Source organism: Alligator mississippiensis, chromosome 15, assembly GCF_030867095.1.
Source record: "Alligator mississippiensis isolate rAllMis1 chromosome 15, rAllMis1, whole genome shotgun sequence".
In the NCBI taxonomy this organism is placed as follows: domain Eukaryota; kingdom Metazoa; phylum Chordata; order Crocodylia; family Alligatoridae; genus Alligator; species Alligator mississippiensis.
Genome location: NC_081838.1, coordinates 7,633,606 through 7,649,122, shown reverse-complemented (window position 1 = coordinate 7,649,122; position 15,517 = coordinate 7,633,606). Strand labels below are relative to the sequence as shown.

At 58.5% G+C, this 15,517-nt stretch overlaps 1 protein-coding gene across 8 annotated transcripts in view; it reads right to left on the bottom strand.

The window, feature by feature from the left end:
• Positions 1-15,517, bottom strand: part of HDAC7 (histone deacetylase 7) — a 114,416-nt gene that overhangs the window by 30,108 nt on the left and 68,791 nt on the right. For 4 of the 8 annotated variants that reach the window (XM_059719240.1, XM_059719241.1, XM_019478676.2 and 1 more), the window contains exon 1: positions 10,009-10,168. The exons of 3 other annotated variants lie outside the window; for them this stretch is intronic. In XM_059719240.1, the coding sequence (XP_059575223.1) occupies positions 10,009-10,153 (145 nt within the window). In that variant the 5' untranslated portion in view covers positions 10,154-10,168. Of the gene's footprint in view, positions 1-6,673; positions 6,992-10,008; positions 10,169-15,517 lie in introns of those variants that run through there. One more of the 8 variants, XM_059719246.1, reaches the window with a different exon arrangement.

Here is a 15,517-nt window from a genome sequence, read left to right as displayed (position 1 = left end):
TTTATCATGGAAAGTACTGAGCAGCCTTCACCGCCTACCTGCCCTGGGCCAAACCAAAAGGCATCTTCCTCCAGCCTCACCTACCGAGATGCCAAACGCAGGCAGCTTCCTGCACATGGTCCCATCTACACTACACGTGCTCGGGTCCCTGAGCCGGGTTTATTCCCGTCCAAAGTGCAATTGTTCAGATCCTTTGTGAACGTGGGTAGCCTAAACGATTTTGCAATGCTGGACCCGCAGGCCCTGCCCTGCTGATGGTGCGATCCTCCTGCTCTTCGCCAATGCGGCTGTGTTCAGAGGTCTAGCGCAGGAGACTCGTGAGACCACAGATCCCACCTGAAGCTTGTGACTTCTCCCCTCCCTGCACTCCCACAACTTTGTAGCAAGGCTACAGTAAGTTTTGAAGGAGAAAAAAAGAGTGGTGGGAGACACGGGGCATTTATGCCTGCGTCAGGTTGGCTCTTTAAAGTGGAAAGTGCTCTAAAATCTACAGGCCTGTGTTGTCCTGAAAACTGTCGTGCCAGGAGAGGATGTTGGGGGACAGCCTGGGGTCTTCTAGGACTGCAGGGAGGGTCGGTGTGCATCACCGTCGCTGGGCAGAGGGATAAGCAGCCAAGCTGAATCTCCAGCGGGCATCGCTAGCTGGTCTCTGCATGTGTCATGCCCCCTCACCTGCTTCCATCTTCCCACGGCCACTTCAGGATAACACGGCTAGCTACCTCCCTCTAGCCCAGCCAGGGTGCAAAGATCCTGGGAGAAGGGAAGAACTGGGGACTGACGGATGGTGGGGTACGCCCAGGGAGTGCCCCCTTGCACCCGCACATCGAGGGAAGTGGCTGGTGGAGATCTTTGCAGCAAGGAGCCCGACTTGCTCGGTGGCCCCCCAAATCCTCCGACCAGCGTAGGCGGCTTCTGCCAACGGAAACATCCGACTACCAGGAAAAGCCCTTGGCCTTGCAAAGTGGAGAGCCAGGAAATACTTCCACCACCCCGTCAATCTGGTCCTCAGTCCCACATCCCCAGCCGGGTCTCCTGGCACACAGGGCAAATGGGCAAGGTCCTGCCTCACTCCTTGCACCCGAGGCTATTCCCAAGGGGCAGAGAGGAGGGTCGCCAGGTGCCTGCATTCCCCCACATGTATTCACTGGGTGATGGTAGTCTGTAGGGGCACTCTGCAGCCCTTGGAAAGCCCCCAGCGGTATCCAGTCTGCCCCTCATTTGACAGCACAGACAGACTGGCCATGATCCTGCTCTCACCTCTACCTGGATGACTGGCGGAGGGGGACCTTCTAGCGCGACACGGAGCATCTCCCTGGGATCCAGGCCTGCTGAGAGCCTGGGGGTCCTGGAAAGAAGCAAGCCCTTCCCCAGGCAGGATGCATTTTGGTTACGACCGTGGCGAGGATTGCGTCAGCATGGGAGGATGCTGCACCCATGCCAAGGAAAGCAAAGCAAAAGATCAAGCGCAGCGAGCGGCCTCTCTAAATTAACATCCATTTGCATACACGGAGGAGAACGCCCCAAACCGGTTTGGAGGGAACACTCCAGGGCTCATCAGCACATCTGCAGGCACATGGAGCTGTGCAGGGATTGCTGTGCCCTCACCCGCCTCCGTGCCCATGGCTCAGGGTCTCACCATGCTGCAGAGAGCATGGCCCAGGCACAGCCACTGGCTGCAGCCCTGGCAGATCCCAGGGCCATGCTGGCATGCGAGTGCAGTCAGGGTGGAGAGAGCTGCAACCTATTTCACCGGGTGTCTGAATGACCGTAGTTTCCTCCCAAAAAAACAGGCCCAAAAGCCAGGTGCAGCTCACTCACGGGAGCTGGAGAGCAACTAGCCACTGGAGTCAGAGGCCAGTAACTTGAAGACTTCGGGGTTGCCTTTGGGGTCCAAAGACGGTGGAGACCCCCGTGGGAGTTGGGAGGCCTGGTGGGAGAAAGCAATAAGGAGCATGCATGGCTGTATGCCCCCCGCCCCCCAACACTGGGCAGCTCCAGCAGGAGCTGGAATTGGGGTCGTCACACTGCCTCAGGGCACCGATGGAGAAAGCAAGGGAAGGGATTGTAAAGGGATCCCTCTTCCCTATATATGCCTCAGACTGGCCAAGGGATGGGCACCCCCATTGAAGGCACATGTGCAATGCCCCTACCCGCCTGGGGCCCAATACCTTGCCATGTAACATACAGAAGCATCCCTCTTTTTGGGGTGGGAGGGACGAGTGCATCTCGTACACCAGAGAATACAGTACCAACAGACTCATTCACAAGGTGCCGTGACAGCTGTGCTAACGACGGGATCCGCCAGAGGTGCAGAATTGGTGTTACCGTGGACCACATGGACCAGACATGTACGGACACCAGGAAACCCGCTAGTGGAGATGGCGTTGGAGCACACCGGCTGGGCAGAGCCAACGAATAGCATCCAGGAGGACATGGATGAACTGAGAAATGGAGCCGGGTGGAGAGCAAGAACAGGCCAGTAGATGATCCTGGGTGTGAGATCTTGTCTCCAGGAGGCATGCAGATGTAGCCTCGGGCTGGGCAGAAACAGGCTACAGGACCTCCCAGGGCTGTTAACTATGGGGGCTCCCCCTCCCCAAGCTCACCTACATCTCACCCACACCAACGGGGCCCAGGCTTTGCTGGCTGGAGAACCGGGTCTCAGAGAGGCTCTGATCCTGCTAAGAAACCCCTTCTAACCCCAATCTTGCCCAAAACTCTTAGGCCTACCAAGGTGCCAGCCCGCTTCCAGCCAAGGTGCTCCTGCCCTGCCAGCTCTCACCTAAGGCTGAGCACCCAGCTCCCTGCCAGCCCTGGCACAGGTCGGCCCGATGCCAGGCACTACCCACAGCAAGGCGTGTTGCTCCCAGAGCCCCGGCGTTCCCCGGGTGCACAGATTCTGGGAACAGGAGCAGGACAGGAGTGCCCAGGTATTGTCGGATGCTCCCGCACACAGCGCAAGGCTCACACCCACTCAGAGCTTCAATCTAGACTGCCTCTTTCCTTCCAGAGCTGAGCAGCCTTGGGCAAGCTGGCTGGCTCTCAGAAGCAGCGGGGCTATGGGCACGGGGCTTGCTAAGCAGCTGGCGCCTGCTTCCTGGGTTCCCGTTCACACAGCAAGAAGCGATTTCCCCAGCTGTGCCCCCCGCCTGCTCGAGCCAGGCTCAGGGATGATCCCTGAAGTTTTGGGCAGCCCCTGTGCTCGCCCATCGCTGGTACCTCGAGCAAGCTCAGGCACTGAGGCCAGAGAGCTATTTACGGCAGAGGAAGGAAGCCCGCAACATTTCAGTTTCCTGCATGAATAATATTTTGGTATCTTTAGACATGTCTGTCGCAGCACCTCCCCAGGGCTGGGCCCCGGCAGAGTGCATGGCTCTGCTTGGCCCAGGGGTGCACTAGCTGGGCCATAGCTCCATCAAACCGGGGTCTAACCCCAGCAGAAACCCACGGAGCTGGCCTGCAACCTCTCAGCAAAGGATAAAAGGATGCATGGATGCACAGAGAGCTGCAAAGAAATCCCACCCCCCGATCAGACTGGGGAGCTGCCTTCCTCTGTAGCGGGGGTACAGCCCCTACCTGGGACCTCCGGCGTGTACATTAACAACCTTTTGCAGCAGCAGGACGTTGGCGGCCGTGTCCCCCTGCTTTCCCTGTGGCAGGTTTGGGTGCAATGTCTGGTGCTGTGTCAGGGTGGACGGTAGTTTTACAAAGAGGTTGGGTGACGGATGTGTCTGGGCTGGTTTGGATGGGGCTGATCCTGACTCAGGCAGGGGGTTGGACTCAATGTGAGCTCTAAAGGTCCTTGCCAACCTCACTTCTCTAGGATGTCTACAAAGGACACAAAACACATGCCAAGGGGCAGAGTGGGCCCAGTCCATGGGCTGCCCAGTGGCTCAGCTCTGGTGTCCAGAGACAATCTCAGCATGGCAGTCTGGTCCTGGGTTGATACTCTAGGGGCATCAGATGCCCTGAATGGAGGCAGTAGTTGCCAGCATGCCATGGTCATCCACCCGGCTTTGGGAGGACACGACAGAGAAGAGGGTGTGGACTCCCAGCTTTCCTGGAAAAAGACCACGTGCTGCAGCAGCCTGAAGGAGGGACACACAACCCAGCACATCTCTTGTGTCTTAGGCCCGGGAAGGCATTTCAAGGCACAGCCCCCTGCAAACAACTGGAGCCGCCGGATCAAGGTCCCTGCAGCCACGCATAGATGCAGCGTCTTGCAGCTGACGGAAGCAGGACGGCCGTCGCGCCCATGGCCGAGACAGGAGAGGTGTGGCAGGGCGGGTTTGGGGGCCAAGAGCAGCGGGGCAACACCCTGGAGCCCTGGGCCTCCACCCCAGCCCCTCCACGGAGCAGCTCATGCCCAGCCCAGAAAGGGAACGGCCCAGGGTAGGCACAGGCCAGCCACCTCCAGGGGCATGACCGTTGCCCCCTTGCACAGCGCTAGGTGGAGAACTGGCTGCCGGCAGCATCGCACCCATGTCACAGCTAGCGGAAGGAAAGCCCGAGGCCTGCTCTCTGACATTGCTCACACCCATTCCCCCTCCTTCGGAGCAAGGTGTCCCCTCCTGCGTTCACCCCAGCGGAGATGGTCATGGCTGCAGCAAAGGCTATTGCTGCCCCATCCTAATCCCCCTCCATTGCCCCCTTGGAAGCAGAGTGGATCGATGGATCTGAAGAATGGGGATCTCCCCTCCCACCGAGGACTGGGCTAGCAGTAGCCCAAGGGCTCCAGAACCAGCAGACTGAGCTGGACTGGAAGCAGGAGAGCAGGTGCCAGACACAGGACCCCCCTCCTGCTCCTGGGCTACCAGCTCCCTCGAAGCAAGGGGACAGGGTAATGGGAGCACCAGGAACGGGGTAATGGGAGCACCTGCGAGAGGAAATCTAAAGGGAGGGTGGGGGGCAAGAGACCCCCCAAAGCTGCCCCGACGCTACGGGTCTCAGCCCATGAGAACCAGCGCCAGGGCCCAAGGCTTTGCATCTCCTCAACCCGCTGCTGTATTCGCCACACCCTTGTGATTCTCACAGGCAATTATAAACCTTGGCAGGAACGGCAGAGTCTGCTGGCAACCTGCCCCAACAGGCTCATTAAAGGCAATTAAACGAGCCCGCGTATCTACCCCCCCCCCTTTCCGGGGACGCAGCGTTCCGACCAACTAAGCAGAGGGCGGGTTTGCGTGGGCAGCGGGCAGGTGGCTGGCACTGGGGCCCTGCGCGCTCAGCAGGTGCGAGCTCCATGCCCTGCCGGAGAAGCCGGGAGAAAGGTAGGAACCACGCTGCAGCACGGAGCAGCCCCCTCGGCGCTCTCTGCGGTCGCCAGGATGATGCGGTGGCTGGGTTTGCTCATTGAGCGGCACTGGTTTAACCAGAGGGCACTGTTGTGCCAAAGCAGTGAAGCCAAGTTTCAGCCCTGAACACCCCCCAACAGTCCCAACCTGGCTCGATCCCATCCAACCAACTCTGCAACAGGGAGAAAGCAAGCGAGATGGGAAAGAAGGAGACCTCCGTGCCCCCTCCACTCCCACTACCATCCATTGGAAGGCAGCTGCATTGCAAGCCTCCAAGACACGGAAAAAGCAGCGACGGGCCCAGTTCCTGCCAAAAACCAACGGAGGGTGAAGCAGGCAGGAGACGGCAAGATGCACAAGCACAAAAAATGCTGTCACCGGTCCCCAAACCTCCAACGCTGTCACCGGTCCCCACACCTCTAAAAGCATCTAGAAGGACTAGAGAAGGGCAGCAAGGGCGATGAGTAGTGTGAAGGAGAGACTAATGAGGCCAGGCCTGTTCAGTGTAGAAAAGAGACGCTGGAGGGGGAACAGGACAAGGGTTTACAACACACCGAATGGTGAAGAGCAAGTCACTAGGGAGTTATTCCTGCCCGTCTCTCGCCAGACAAGAACGAGGGGTCACTGCATGAAACGAGTAGGTCGTCAGCTGAAAACAAAAGCAAGTAAGTTTTTTCCCCCGGCGTGGAATAAAAGAGGGGACTCGTGGCCACCAGATGCACTGCCAGATTCAAAAGGAAGTGGACCTGTTCTTGGAGGAAAGGGGCATCGGGAGCTATTAAGCACGGGAGAGAGCACCACAGCCTCTGCACCAGAATGTCCTGGAACAGAAATGCTGGAGGCTTCAAGTGACAGAGAAACAGGGGGATGACGCCTGGTCAGACCCAGGCAGATCAGGTTCTTCGGGTAGATGCGATATCTTTTATTAGACCAACTAAACAGTTGGAAAATGTGTTCTTTGCAAGCTTTCGGGCACAAACCCCACTCTCCCTTCCAGCATCCGCTCCCTGCTGCTATGCGACAGGGGACAGGGCAAGACGGAGAGCTAGGGTCTGACCCAGTCAAAGGCAGCTCTCGTGTTCTGGAAAATAAGGCGGAAGGGAAGAAAGGAGGCCTTGAAGGACCCCTCCCTGCCCCACCACCACCACCACCCTGAAGGGAGCTGCACTGCAAGCAGCTGAGGAGGAAATGGAGGCAATTTGCCCAGATGCTGATAAAAGCAACAGAGGGTGAAGCAGGCAGGGACAGCAAGACACCGGAGGGCACCAAGGACAAAAAAAGCAGTAGCGGCACCCAAAGCTCTTCTGTGCTCACAGCTGGGTCTCATGCCCACAGGTGGAAAGCCCCATCCCCTGGCCCTGGCGCGCGTGGCTTCCTACCTGGGGACGGCCATCCGCAAACCCGTGCATGCAGTCGGAGCCGGACGTGGCCTGGCGCACGGCTGGGCTTGGCCCTACTCCGGTCCGAAAGGTGGAGAAGCTCCGAGCGTGGAGCAGTAGGTACCAGGAGGCCAGCCCCTCTTCTACATCCAGCCCAAAGAAAGCTGGGAAGGATCTGCAAAGGTTTCTCCTTTGCTCCCCTTGCCTGATAAAACCGGCACAACCTAAAGCATGACCGTAACCCAAGATAACCCGTGCGAACACTCACTCCAGCAGAAGAGGAGTTTTGCTAGCGTGGCTCACGTTGCTGGAGAGAGGCAATACCTATCCTGGGAGCACTGGTAAAGCTTTCCTGTGTAGGCAAGCCCTCAAAGAGTCTCACGGGTGATTTCTCCACTTCTAAAGTGAAGGGAGGGGCCTGTCTGGGATTTAGCAGAGAGCTTTTCTCCCAGGTGGCTGAAGGTGCATTAGGGCCGAGTACACGTCTTCCCCAACTCAAGTCTTGCTTCTGTATCAGGCGGTTGCTCCGTGCACGCGCCAGGCAAACCAGACACTGGTCATGCCTGCCTCGGGCCACCTGCTGGGGCGGTCGCAGGGGTATAACCCTGACCCCATGGGTTTGGAGCATTCAGCATGTCCCGGCCGGGACGCAGGACATCCCAGAGAGAGGAGACCAACTTAGCTAATGCCCCCAAGCCTCGTTTCTCCATCCCACAGAAGCAGGGCAAGCCTAGATCAAGGGGGTCAACTCTAATAGCACCCCCGAGAGTCGCCTGCAGACTCCAAGAGCATGGAGAGGGGATGTTTCTCCCATGCTGCTTTCTAGGAAGGGCTCTCCGAGTCAGTGGGCTGCGGGCCTGGCCTCCGACTGCTGGACAGCAGGAGATGTATAGCAGGGGTGCAAACCTGTGCCCTCCTCCAGCTTGCAGAGCCCTGCTGCCCCGGCCCAGGGGCTCCCAGCAGCTCCAGGCTGAGGCTGACTTCAACCCATCCTGCACACCCGTGACCACAGGCTCCCCCAAGCCGTGCTATCCCCGCCAAGCCTCAACAGCTCTTCTGCTGGAGGGGGTGGGGGACATCCAGGCCCGGATGGATGGGCTCAGTGACCTGGGTGGGGCTGGTCAGCACTTGGGAGAGAAATATTTGTGCAATGGCAAAGGTCCAGCTGCAACACTCTCCTTTCCCCCCCACGCCTGCTGGAGCCAGAGGGGAAAGCTGGAGCTGTCCTTCCTCTCCTGGAAACGGTGAATGGGGAGCTGTCTCCATGGACCCAGAGCCCTTCCTTGCCGAGCATGGGCACAGCTGGCCCACAGCTGGGGTGGCAGGGAGCAAAAGGGGCACCAGGAGGAGGGGAACACTGCTGGAAAGGCTCCACGCTTGCATAAATGAGCTATCCCGGGAAGCCAGCTCGCCCATGAGTCGCAATTCCCACACAATCCCAGGACTCCAGGAGCTGGGGACTCTGAAACCCAGCCTCACAAGCCACGAGGGCTCCCCTGGGCCAGCCAGCTTCTGCCAGGGCCCTGCAGGCTTTCCTGGCCTAGCATCCGCCGCCAACCCAGCCAGGCTGTCCTGGCACCCAGAAAGGTCTCTTAGCCTCGGGTTCAGCCCGATGCAGGCAGCGGCCGGTGGCTGCCGGAGCGGAGAGGCCGCGAGTCACTGGGGACTGGCCTTTCCACAGCTCAGCACCCAGGGCAAGCGCCTGTGCAGGGATCGGTACAGCCCCTGCCCAGCGACTGGTTTCACAGCATCGTAGAAGAGCAGGGCCAACTCTGCTCCAGGCAGAAACATCCCCATCCAAACCAAGTCCCTGTCTAATCCTAAAGCTGCACAAATCACATACCTACCAGGCCAGTTGCCCAAAGACACCAAAAGCACCCCAAACCGCTGCAGGTGAAGCAGGGGGACGAGAACTCGCCGTGCCCTGCTGCTTCAAGGGGTGTTAAAAATGCACCGGTGCGATCCAGGGAAAAGGGCCAAGCCCCAGCTATAAAGACAAACCCCTGCCCCCACCCCAGTCCATACCAATCTGACCATAGGGGCCAAACGCCTTCCTGATCCTCAATGAAGCATCGGTCTGAGCCCAAGTGGAGACACATGACCCTCTCGCCAGGACCCTCTAGGATTTAGTCCTAACAGGAGCCCAGTCACCAACCCCAGTGCCTCTGATCTTGCCCTTGCCCTCTGCCATCCCAAAGCTACAAGCAGCAGGAGACAGGGGCAGGAGCAGTCACCAAGCTGGGACAGAGCTCACAACAAGACCCTAGCATCCCCAGCCTCCCAGAAACCTGCACTGAAAGTTTCCAACCGGTGAAAGCAAACGAATCAGCCTCCTCCAAACAGGCCCCGAACGGCCAAGCCGAGCTAAGCATCCAGGGCCCCCTTCCCCGGGGCCGCCCGTCACCCTGCTGACTCAGGAGGGAGGGTGCGGCTCCCACCAGCTCTCCTTCTTGGAAGCGGAGGTGCTTGACGCAAGCTTGGTCTTTCCGTGAGAGCCTCTGAGCTCACCGAAGCGCTGGCCCGGCTCCCCGCCCAGCTGGGAGGTTTGCAGTGAGAGCCAGGATCCAGCGGCGCTCCGTTTGCTCAGCACAAAGAGCCCTGGAGCAAGGGAAGGCACCAGGGCTTCAGCTCTGCGGGGCCTGGCTTGGCTATACCGGCCAGAGCAGAAGGGGGCTGCACACCAGCGGGGACCGGACACGGGCCTCCCTCTGTGTGCTCACTCGCACTTCCACCTCTGTGCTCCAGGCCCAAGCTAGAAGGCTTATGGGGTGCTGCCCAGGCCATGCTTGGATGGCAGCACCCCATAAGCAGGGTAAGAGGCAGCTCCAACTGGGACGGTCCACGTATCTTGACCCCCACCACGGCTCCCCTTGCAGATGCCCGAGGTCCTGGCTGCTCTTTGTATGCACAGGAGGATCTGGCATCAGGGGACCTGCACTTGTGCCTCGGCTCTGCCGCTACCCCGGCGGTTACAGCGGAGAGGTCGCTGTGCCACCTTCTACCTGGGACAGAGGGACCGGGAGCTGGGGACAGTCACCCCCCTGCCCCCAACTCACACCAGGCTGCATGGATACAACTCCACCTCCCCTTACAGATGCATGCCCTCCACCCTGATTTTACCAGATCAGCTGGGGCTGAGCAGGCCTTTACACTAGGAAGCACCATCAGGTGCAGACAGAGAAGCCCCATTGCGAGCCAGGTGGGATGCTAGAGCTAGTCCTCTGCCCCACAGCACACACCACCCCATGGGTCACCAGTGGGCACGTGCCCACCCCGTGTGAGCATACATAAGCGTGGGAACAGTTGGCATGCACAGACCCATGCACGACTCTCACCATGGAAGGAGGGGAATCCAGTGAGCAGAGCGTGCCAATGCGCCCTCCAGAGCCCAGAGGTCTTGCAAACACAGCCCAGGCGGATGCGACAGCTGCTCTTCCAGACACCCCCGAGCTTCCTGCATCGTCCTGCCCCATAGCACATCCCCTTCCCCTACACCGCCCTAGTCGCAGTGCCTCTCTCGGCTGGCATTTCAACTCTCTCCAGGCCTCTCCAGGGCGTTGAGAAAGGCATGACGACTTCAGCAGAGCAATTGAGAACACAGCCTGGGTGTTGCAATCGGGAGGATTGGGGGGGGGGGGGGGGGGGGACGGGGACGCACAACTCCAGCTGCAGCAACAAATGTTTGTGTCTCCAGCTGGGAGAAGTTACCCATATGGCAGGGCACATTCTTGCGGCTCTAGCTCAGCCCTTCCCGGCGGGTGGGGGTAGGAGGGGAGCTGCAGCTCCGCCAGGCAGGGTTCACTCCGTGGCCCATGGCGGATGCAGACAACTGCGGGCAGCAAGGAGGCAGGACACTGTGCTACAATCAAGCCTTCCCTGTGTTTGGGGCACGCAGCCAGGCTGGCTGGAGGTGGCAGGGAGGGAGCGCAGCTCCCCCACCCCTGCCACGAGGCGCTTTGCTCTGGGAGATTCGAGCTCCATCTCCAGCTCCGAAATCCCCCAGCTGGATCCTTGCCCTGCTGCAGCCTCATGGGTGAGGCCTGGGGCCCGTGTCCACGAGCCAGCCCACATCCTCCTTATGCGAATAGAGCGGTGACAAAGAGCCAGTGCCAGGGATGGGGTAACGAGGGGGCACCATTTCCACTCCTACCGCAGCCACTGATGGCATCTCCAAATCTAGCAGAGCTAGACACAGCCAATCCAGAGGGCACACAGTGGATCCCAGCGCCTGGAGACACCCAGCACCCCCCTCCCCACACCAGCACCCCCGTTTTGGCGGGGCGAGATTTAGGGGAATCCATACAGGCTCTCCCCTGTCCCGTGCATGCATCACTGAATGCTCTTCCCACTCCCCAGGCCACGGTGCAGCTTTGATGCTCCATAATGGATACAGGCAGCCACGCTCCACTAGACCATCCCAGGAGCTTGGGGAAGGAAGAATTAGTTTCCTACGTGAAGGCTTTGATCTGAAGTCCCAGCGCTGAAGCAGGAAATCCCCATGAGATCACCCCCCCCCGCCCCATCTTCTCCTGCATCTACCTGGAGAAGAGCAACACGGCTTCTCCCCCCAGCCCCATTTCAGCCCTGGGGGCTCCCTCCACTTCCCCGAGGGTCCACTCCAGAGTTGCATCCCCGCCTCCTTCCACGTGAGCACCGCTCCTCTCCCCACGGAGCCAGGCCAGCTGTAAGAACAGGAGACCTGTCATTTCCTGGGCCAGCCCTTCGCTACCATGTTGGATACCTGCTCCCGGGCCTTTCCTCTGGAAATGGGTCCAATCCCCTTTGGATGTGGGTGAATCATCCTCTATCATGTTCCCCCAGAAGTCTATTTTTTTTTTCTGAGCCTAATTGAGTCTCACCTGGTCTGGAAGCCCACCCATGCCCTTTTCAGCGCCGTTTCCAGTTCTTCTGCCTCTTTTGTGAGCTTGTGGGAGATAAAGGCACCGCGGGGCTCCAGGATGCTTTCTGCCTTATGAGCCCCTTCTTTCTCCCCTCCCTACAGAAACCAATGCAGATACTGGTGGAGGTGGGGGTCTACTCCATGCAGAGCCCTGGGCAGCTAGGGAGTCTCTACTGTCTTCGGACCCAGCAAGGAACCAAGCTCCCGAGGCCAATGGAGGGTCCACGCAGCTGCAGGAAGATGGCAAGCCGAGAGCTTTCGGCAGCCTCTGGAGGCCTTCCTGCCTCACGTCCTGCAAGGAGACACCTCCAGGCACTGCTCATTTCCAACAAGGACCCAGCACGAGGTGCAGACATGGAGCTAGGCAGACCTCCCTGCCCTCCCAGGCTTGTTCCTGGATGCACAAGCTCCATCCTTTCAAGCCAGACCTGCTCCTAATCCCTGCCCATCCACTCCACACAATGCACCTTGCCTGCTCCGGTCCTTGCACCTCCCCGGCCTTTAGCATCCTTTTACCTCCCTACAGACGAATATCAGTGCTGGACCACACTCCAAGTAGCTGGCGGTGGCTCAGACACCTGGCGACGTGCTCTGGAGATGAGCTACATTACCCACGAAAGCCTCCGAATTGATGTGCCAGAGCTCCTGGCCAAGGTAACGACATTTTCCATCATGAATCCTAGAAGGTCCGAGTCAAATGCTATCCTAAAATCCCAGACGTCCTGGAGGAAAGCAGCCCAGCTACCTCCTCTCCAGCCCCAGCTTTGCTACAGTCTCATTCAACCACCCATTCTGTCCTCCCGACAAAAAAAAAAAAATCACGCAAGCTGATTGTGTAAGGAGACGGTAATTGCGTGGCTTGCACTGAGGCCTGAAGGGAGATTGGGGTGGCTGAGCTGGGATCTCCCGCTCGCTGGCTGTGAGAGCTGTTGTGCTGACGCTGAACGAACTGGCAGGGTGTCAGGAAAGCCGTCCACGCCACTTGGAGCTGAACACGCCTGGCCCTCTGCCCTTCACTGAGCCAGGGGTGCTTGGCTTAGCTCGCCGGGATCTCTGCCCAGAGATCAGCCACAAGGTTTTGCATTTGCTTTGTGAGTGGTGGCACCCCCAGAGTCCTGCTTTGGGTCTCTGGAAAGAGCCTGCTCAGTTCTGGGCAAGGCCAGGCACATCCACGCTCCTCCAACCCCCTGGCATTCACCCTGGCTCTGGAAGAGCAGCGGCGGCATGGCCCCGTCTGCTCAATCTCCCAAGGCTACCTGGAGACGGCCACGGGACGTGCATGCAGCCCAGAGCTGCTCTAGGAGCCATGCACCGGGCATCCTTGGCTGGGGAGAATCCAAATGGCAAGTCTCCCCCCATGGCCAGCACCATCCGGGCACCCACTGGTGATGGCAGGGGAGAGCTGCGGGGTGAGCCGCTGTGTAGGTCTGCAAGGCCTCGGAGGACCCGCCCTGCCTCTGCCTCCCCCAGGGTGGGGCAGGATAAAATCCTGCAGAGATGGAGCTAGGCCAGCACCAAGTCGAAGGCAGCCTGGGAAGCCTTCCGTCAGTGCCGTCACTCCCCACCTCCACCCTGTCCCCAGGTGCGCCCGCACCCGCCCCACGCCCAGCTCCCCACCCTCCTCCGCTGGCCTTGCAAACTCAGTTGCTCCAACCGGTGCACCCGAGGTCTCGCAGCTCCTACGCCCCGACCTCCAAGGGTGGGAAAGAGCACAGCAACATCCTGAAAGAGGCAGCCGGGAGACCAAAAGGGACTGCTCCGAGCATCTGCCTGTCCCGCGCAAAGCCCCCTTCCTCGGGGCAGGGCTGGATCCACCAAGAAGTCCTGGCACAGACAAGACTAGCTTATGTCAGCGGAGCTAAGGGCTCGTGGCTGTCACCGTGAACAATCTGCTGTCCCCGAAACAAAATAGCCTGAACATACAGACCCAACCAGTGCGGCAAGCAACACATCCAGAACCTGAAGGACATGGGAACAGATGCGGTCAGATATGCCACGGTCACTAAGGGCATGGAGAAGACCGCAGAAGCTATGGCGATGGGCAGACCTCAGATGGAGGAGATGGGGCATCCTGGGCTGCATTGGTAGGAGCGGTGCCAGCAGATGGAGGGCAGTGATTCTTCCTCTCTATTCAGCACTGGAGAAGACACATCTGGAGTCCTGTGTCCAGTTTTGGGCCCCCCACTACAGAAAGGATGTGGACACTTTGGAGAGAGTCCAGCAGACAGCAAAGGAAGTCGTTCAGGGGCTGGGGGACATGAGTTGTGAGGAGAAGCCGAGGGAACTGGGCGTACCGAATCCACAGGAGAGAAGACCAAGGTGGGATTTAACAGTAGCTTCAACTCCCTGCAGCGGGGGTGCAAAAGGAATGAAGCTGGACTGTTCCCGGTGGGGGCAGATGACAGCACAAGGAGCAATGGGCTCACGTTGCAGCAAGGGAAGCTGAGGTTGGATATTAGAAAAACCCGTCTCATTAGGAGGGTAGTGAAGCACTGGAACAGGCTCCCCAGAGAGATGGTGGCATCTCCATCCTTGGAGGTTTTGAAGACCCAGCTAGACAAAGCCTTGGCTGGGATGATGTAGTTGGGGCTGGTCCTGCTTGGAGCAGGGGGTTGGACTAGATGTGACCTCCCGAGGTCCCTTCCAACCCTCCTGTTCTATGATCCTTCCCTGGATCCCCTCCAGTTCACCAGCTGCCTTCCTGGGGGGCTGGACACGGCCTCCGCCAACACTCCCACACCGAAGCAGTGACGCCACCCGGCTCCCACGAGACTTTCCCTGATGCACAGTCAGGGTTAGCACGAGTCCTCCAAGTCAGCACATGAAGCCGGGAGCTCAAGCAGCGCTGGTTTTACCATGCCTCTGAGAGCCAACTGCTGCCTGGGATGCCTCATTTCTCCAACAGAAGCTTAAGTCAGGTTATCATCAACCATAAAGTGCAGGGATTAGCACATATCAGGAGAATTACAAGGGACCATGGAAGAAGCAAGGTTTCCTGCAGGTGATCTCTTTTATTGGATCAGCTTTGTAATTGGGATCAACTTAAGACAAACTTTTGAATGCAAGAGAGACCTGCCAAAGGACATCCTCCATTCAAAAGCTTGTCGTTGGGATCAAGTTAGGCACAGTTGGTTCAATAAAAGAGATCACCTGAAGAAAATCCTTCTCTTTCATATAATTTCAGGACTATCACGGCTACAGCAGTGTCAGACTGATGCCATATTTCGGGTCAGGAAGGAATTTTACCCCATGGTCAGACTGGTAAGGACTGGGGGCGGGGGAGGATGTCTGCCTTCCTCCATCATGGGGCACAAGGCCTCTTCTTGGGATCTCTTGAGTGTATATTAAAAACCTTTACAGCAGCAGGACGTTGGCTACCGCAGTCCCCCTACTTATCCTGGGGCGGGTTTGGGTGTGATGTGGTGCTGCGTCAGGGTCAACAGTAGTTAAACGAGGACAGTGAGTATGGATTTATATGAGATGGTTTGGACAGGGCTCATCCTGCCTCCCTAGATGCAACCTCTCCAATGTGTCCACATCCTTTCTGCAGTGGCGGGGACCCAAAACTGGACACGGTGCTCTAGGTGTGGCCTCACTAGTGCCGAATTTTCTATGACCTCTGGAGGTTCCTTCCAGCTGCACTTCTCTATGATGGCTAACACTCTTACACTACCGTATAATGTCTATGTTAAGTCCCTGGTGCTTGATATCCAATAGATGGATGATTTTCTGGTCCTAGGCTCATCCTGGAAAGCTGCTGGGGGAGATTTCCTTTGCTCGCTAGATCTGCGAATCAGACAGGGAGGGACAGCATCTCTCCTGGACCGTTGCAGCAATAAGGTCACCTCACCGCTACCATTAACTTGCAGGAATACCTGCAGATTACAAGGTTTTTAAAGAGAACCCTTTGCGTCCACCTGGCTGCCACCCAGAAGGAAAGCAAG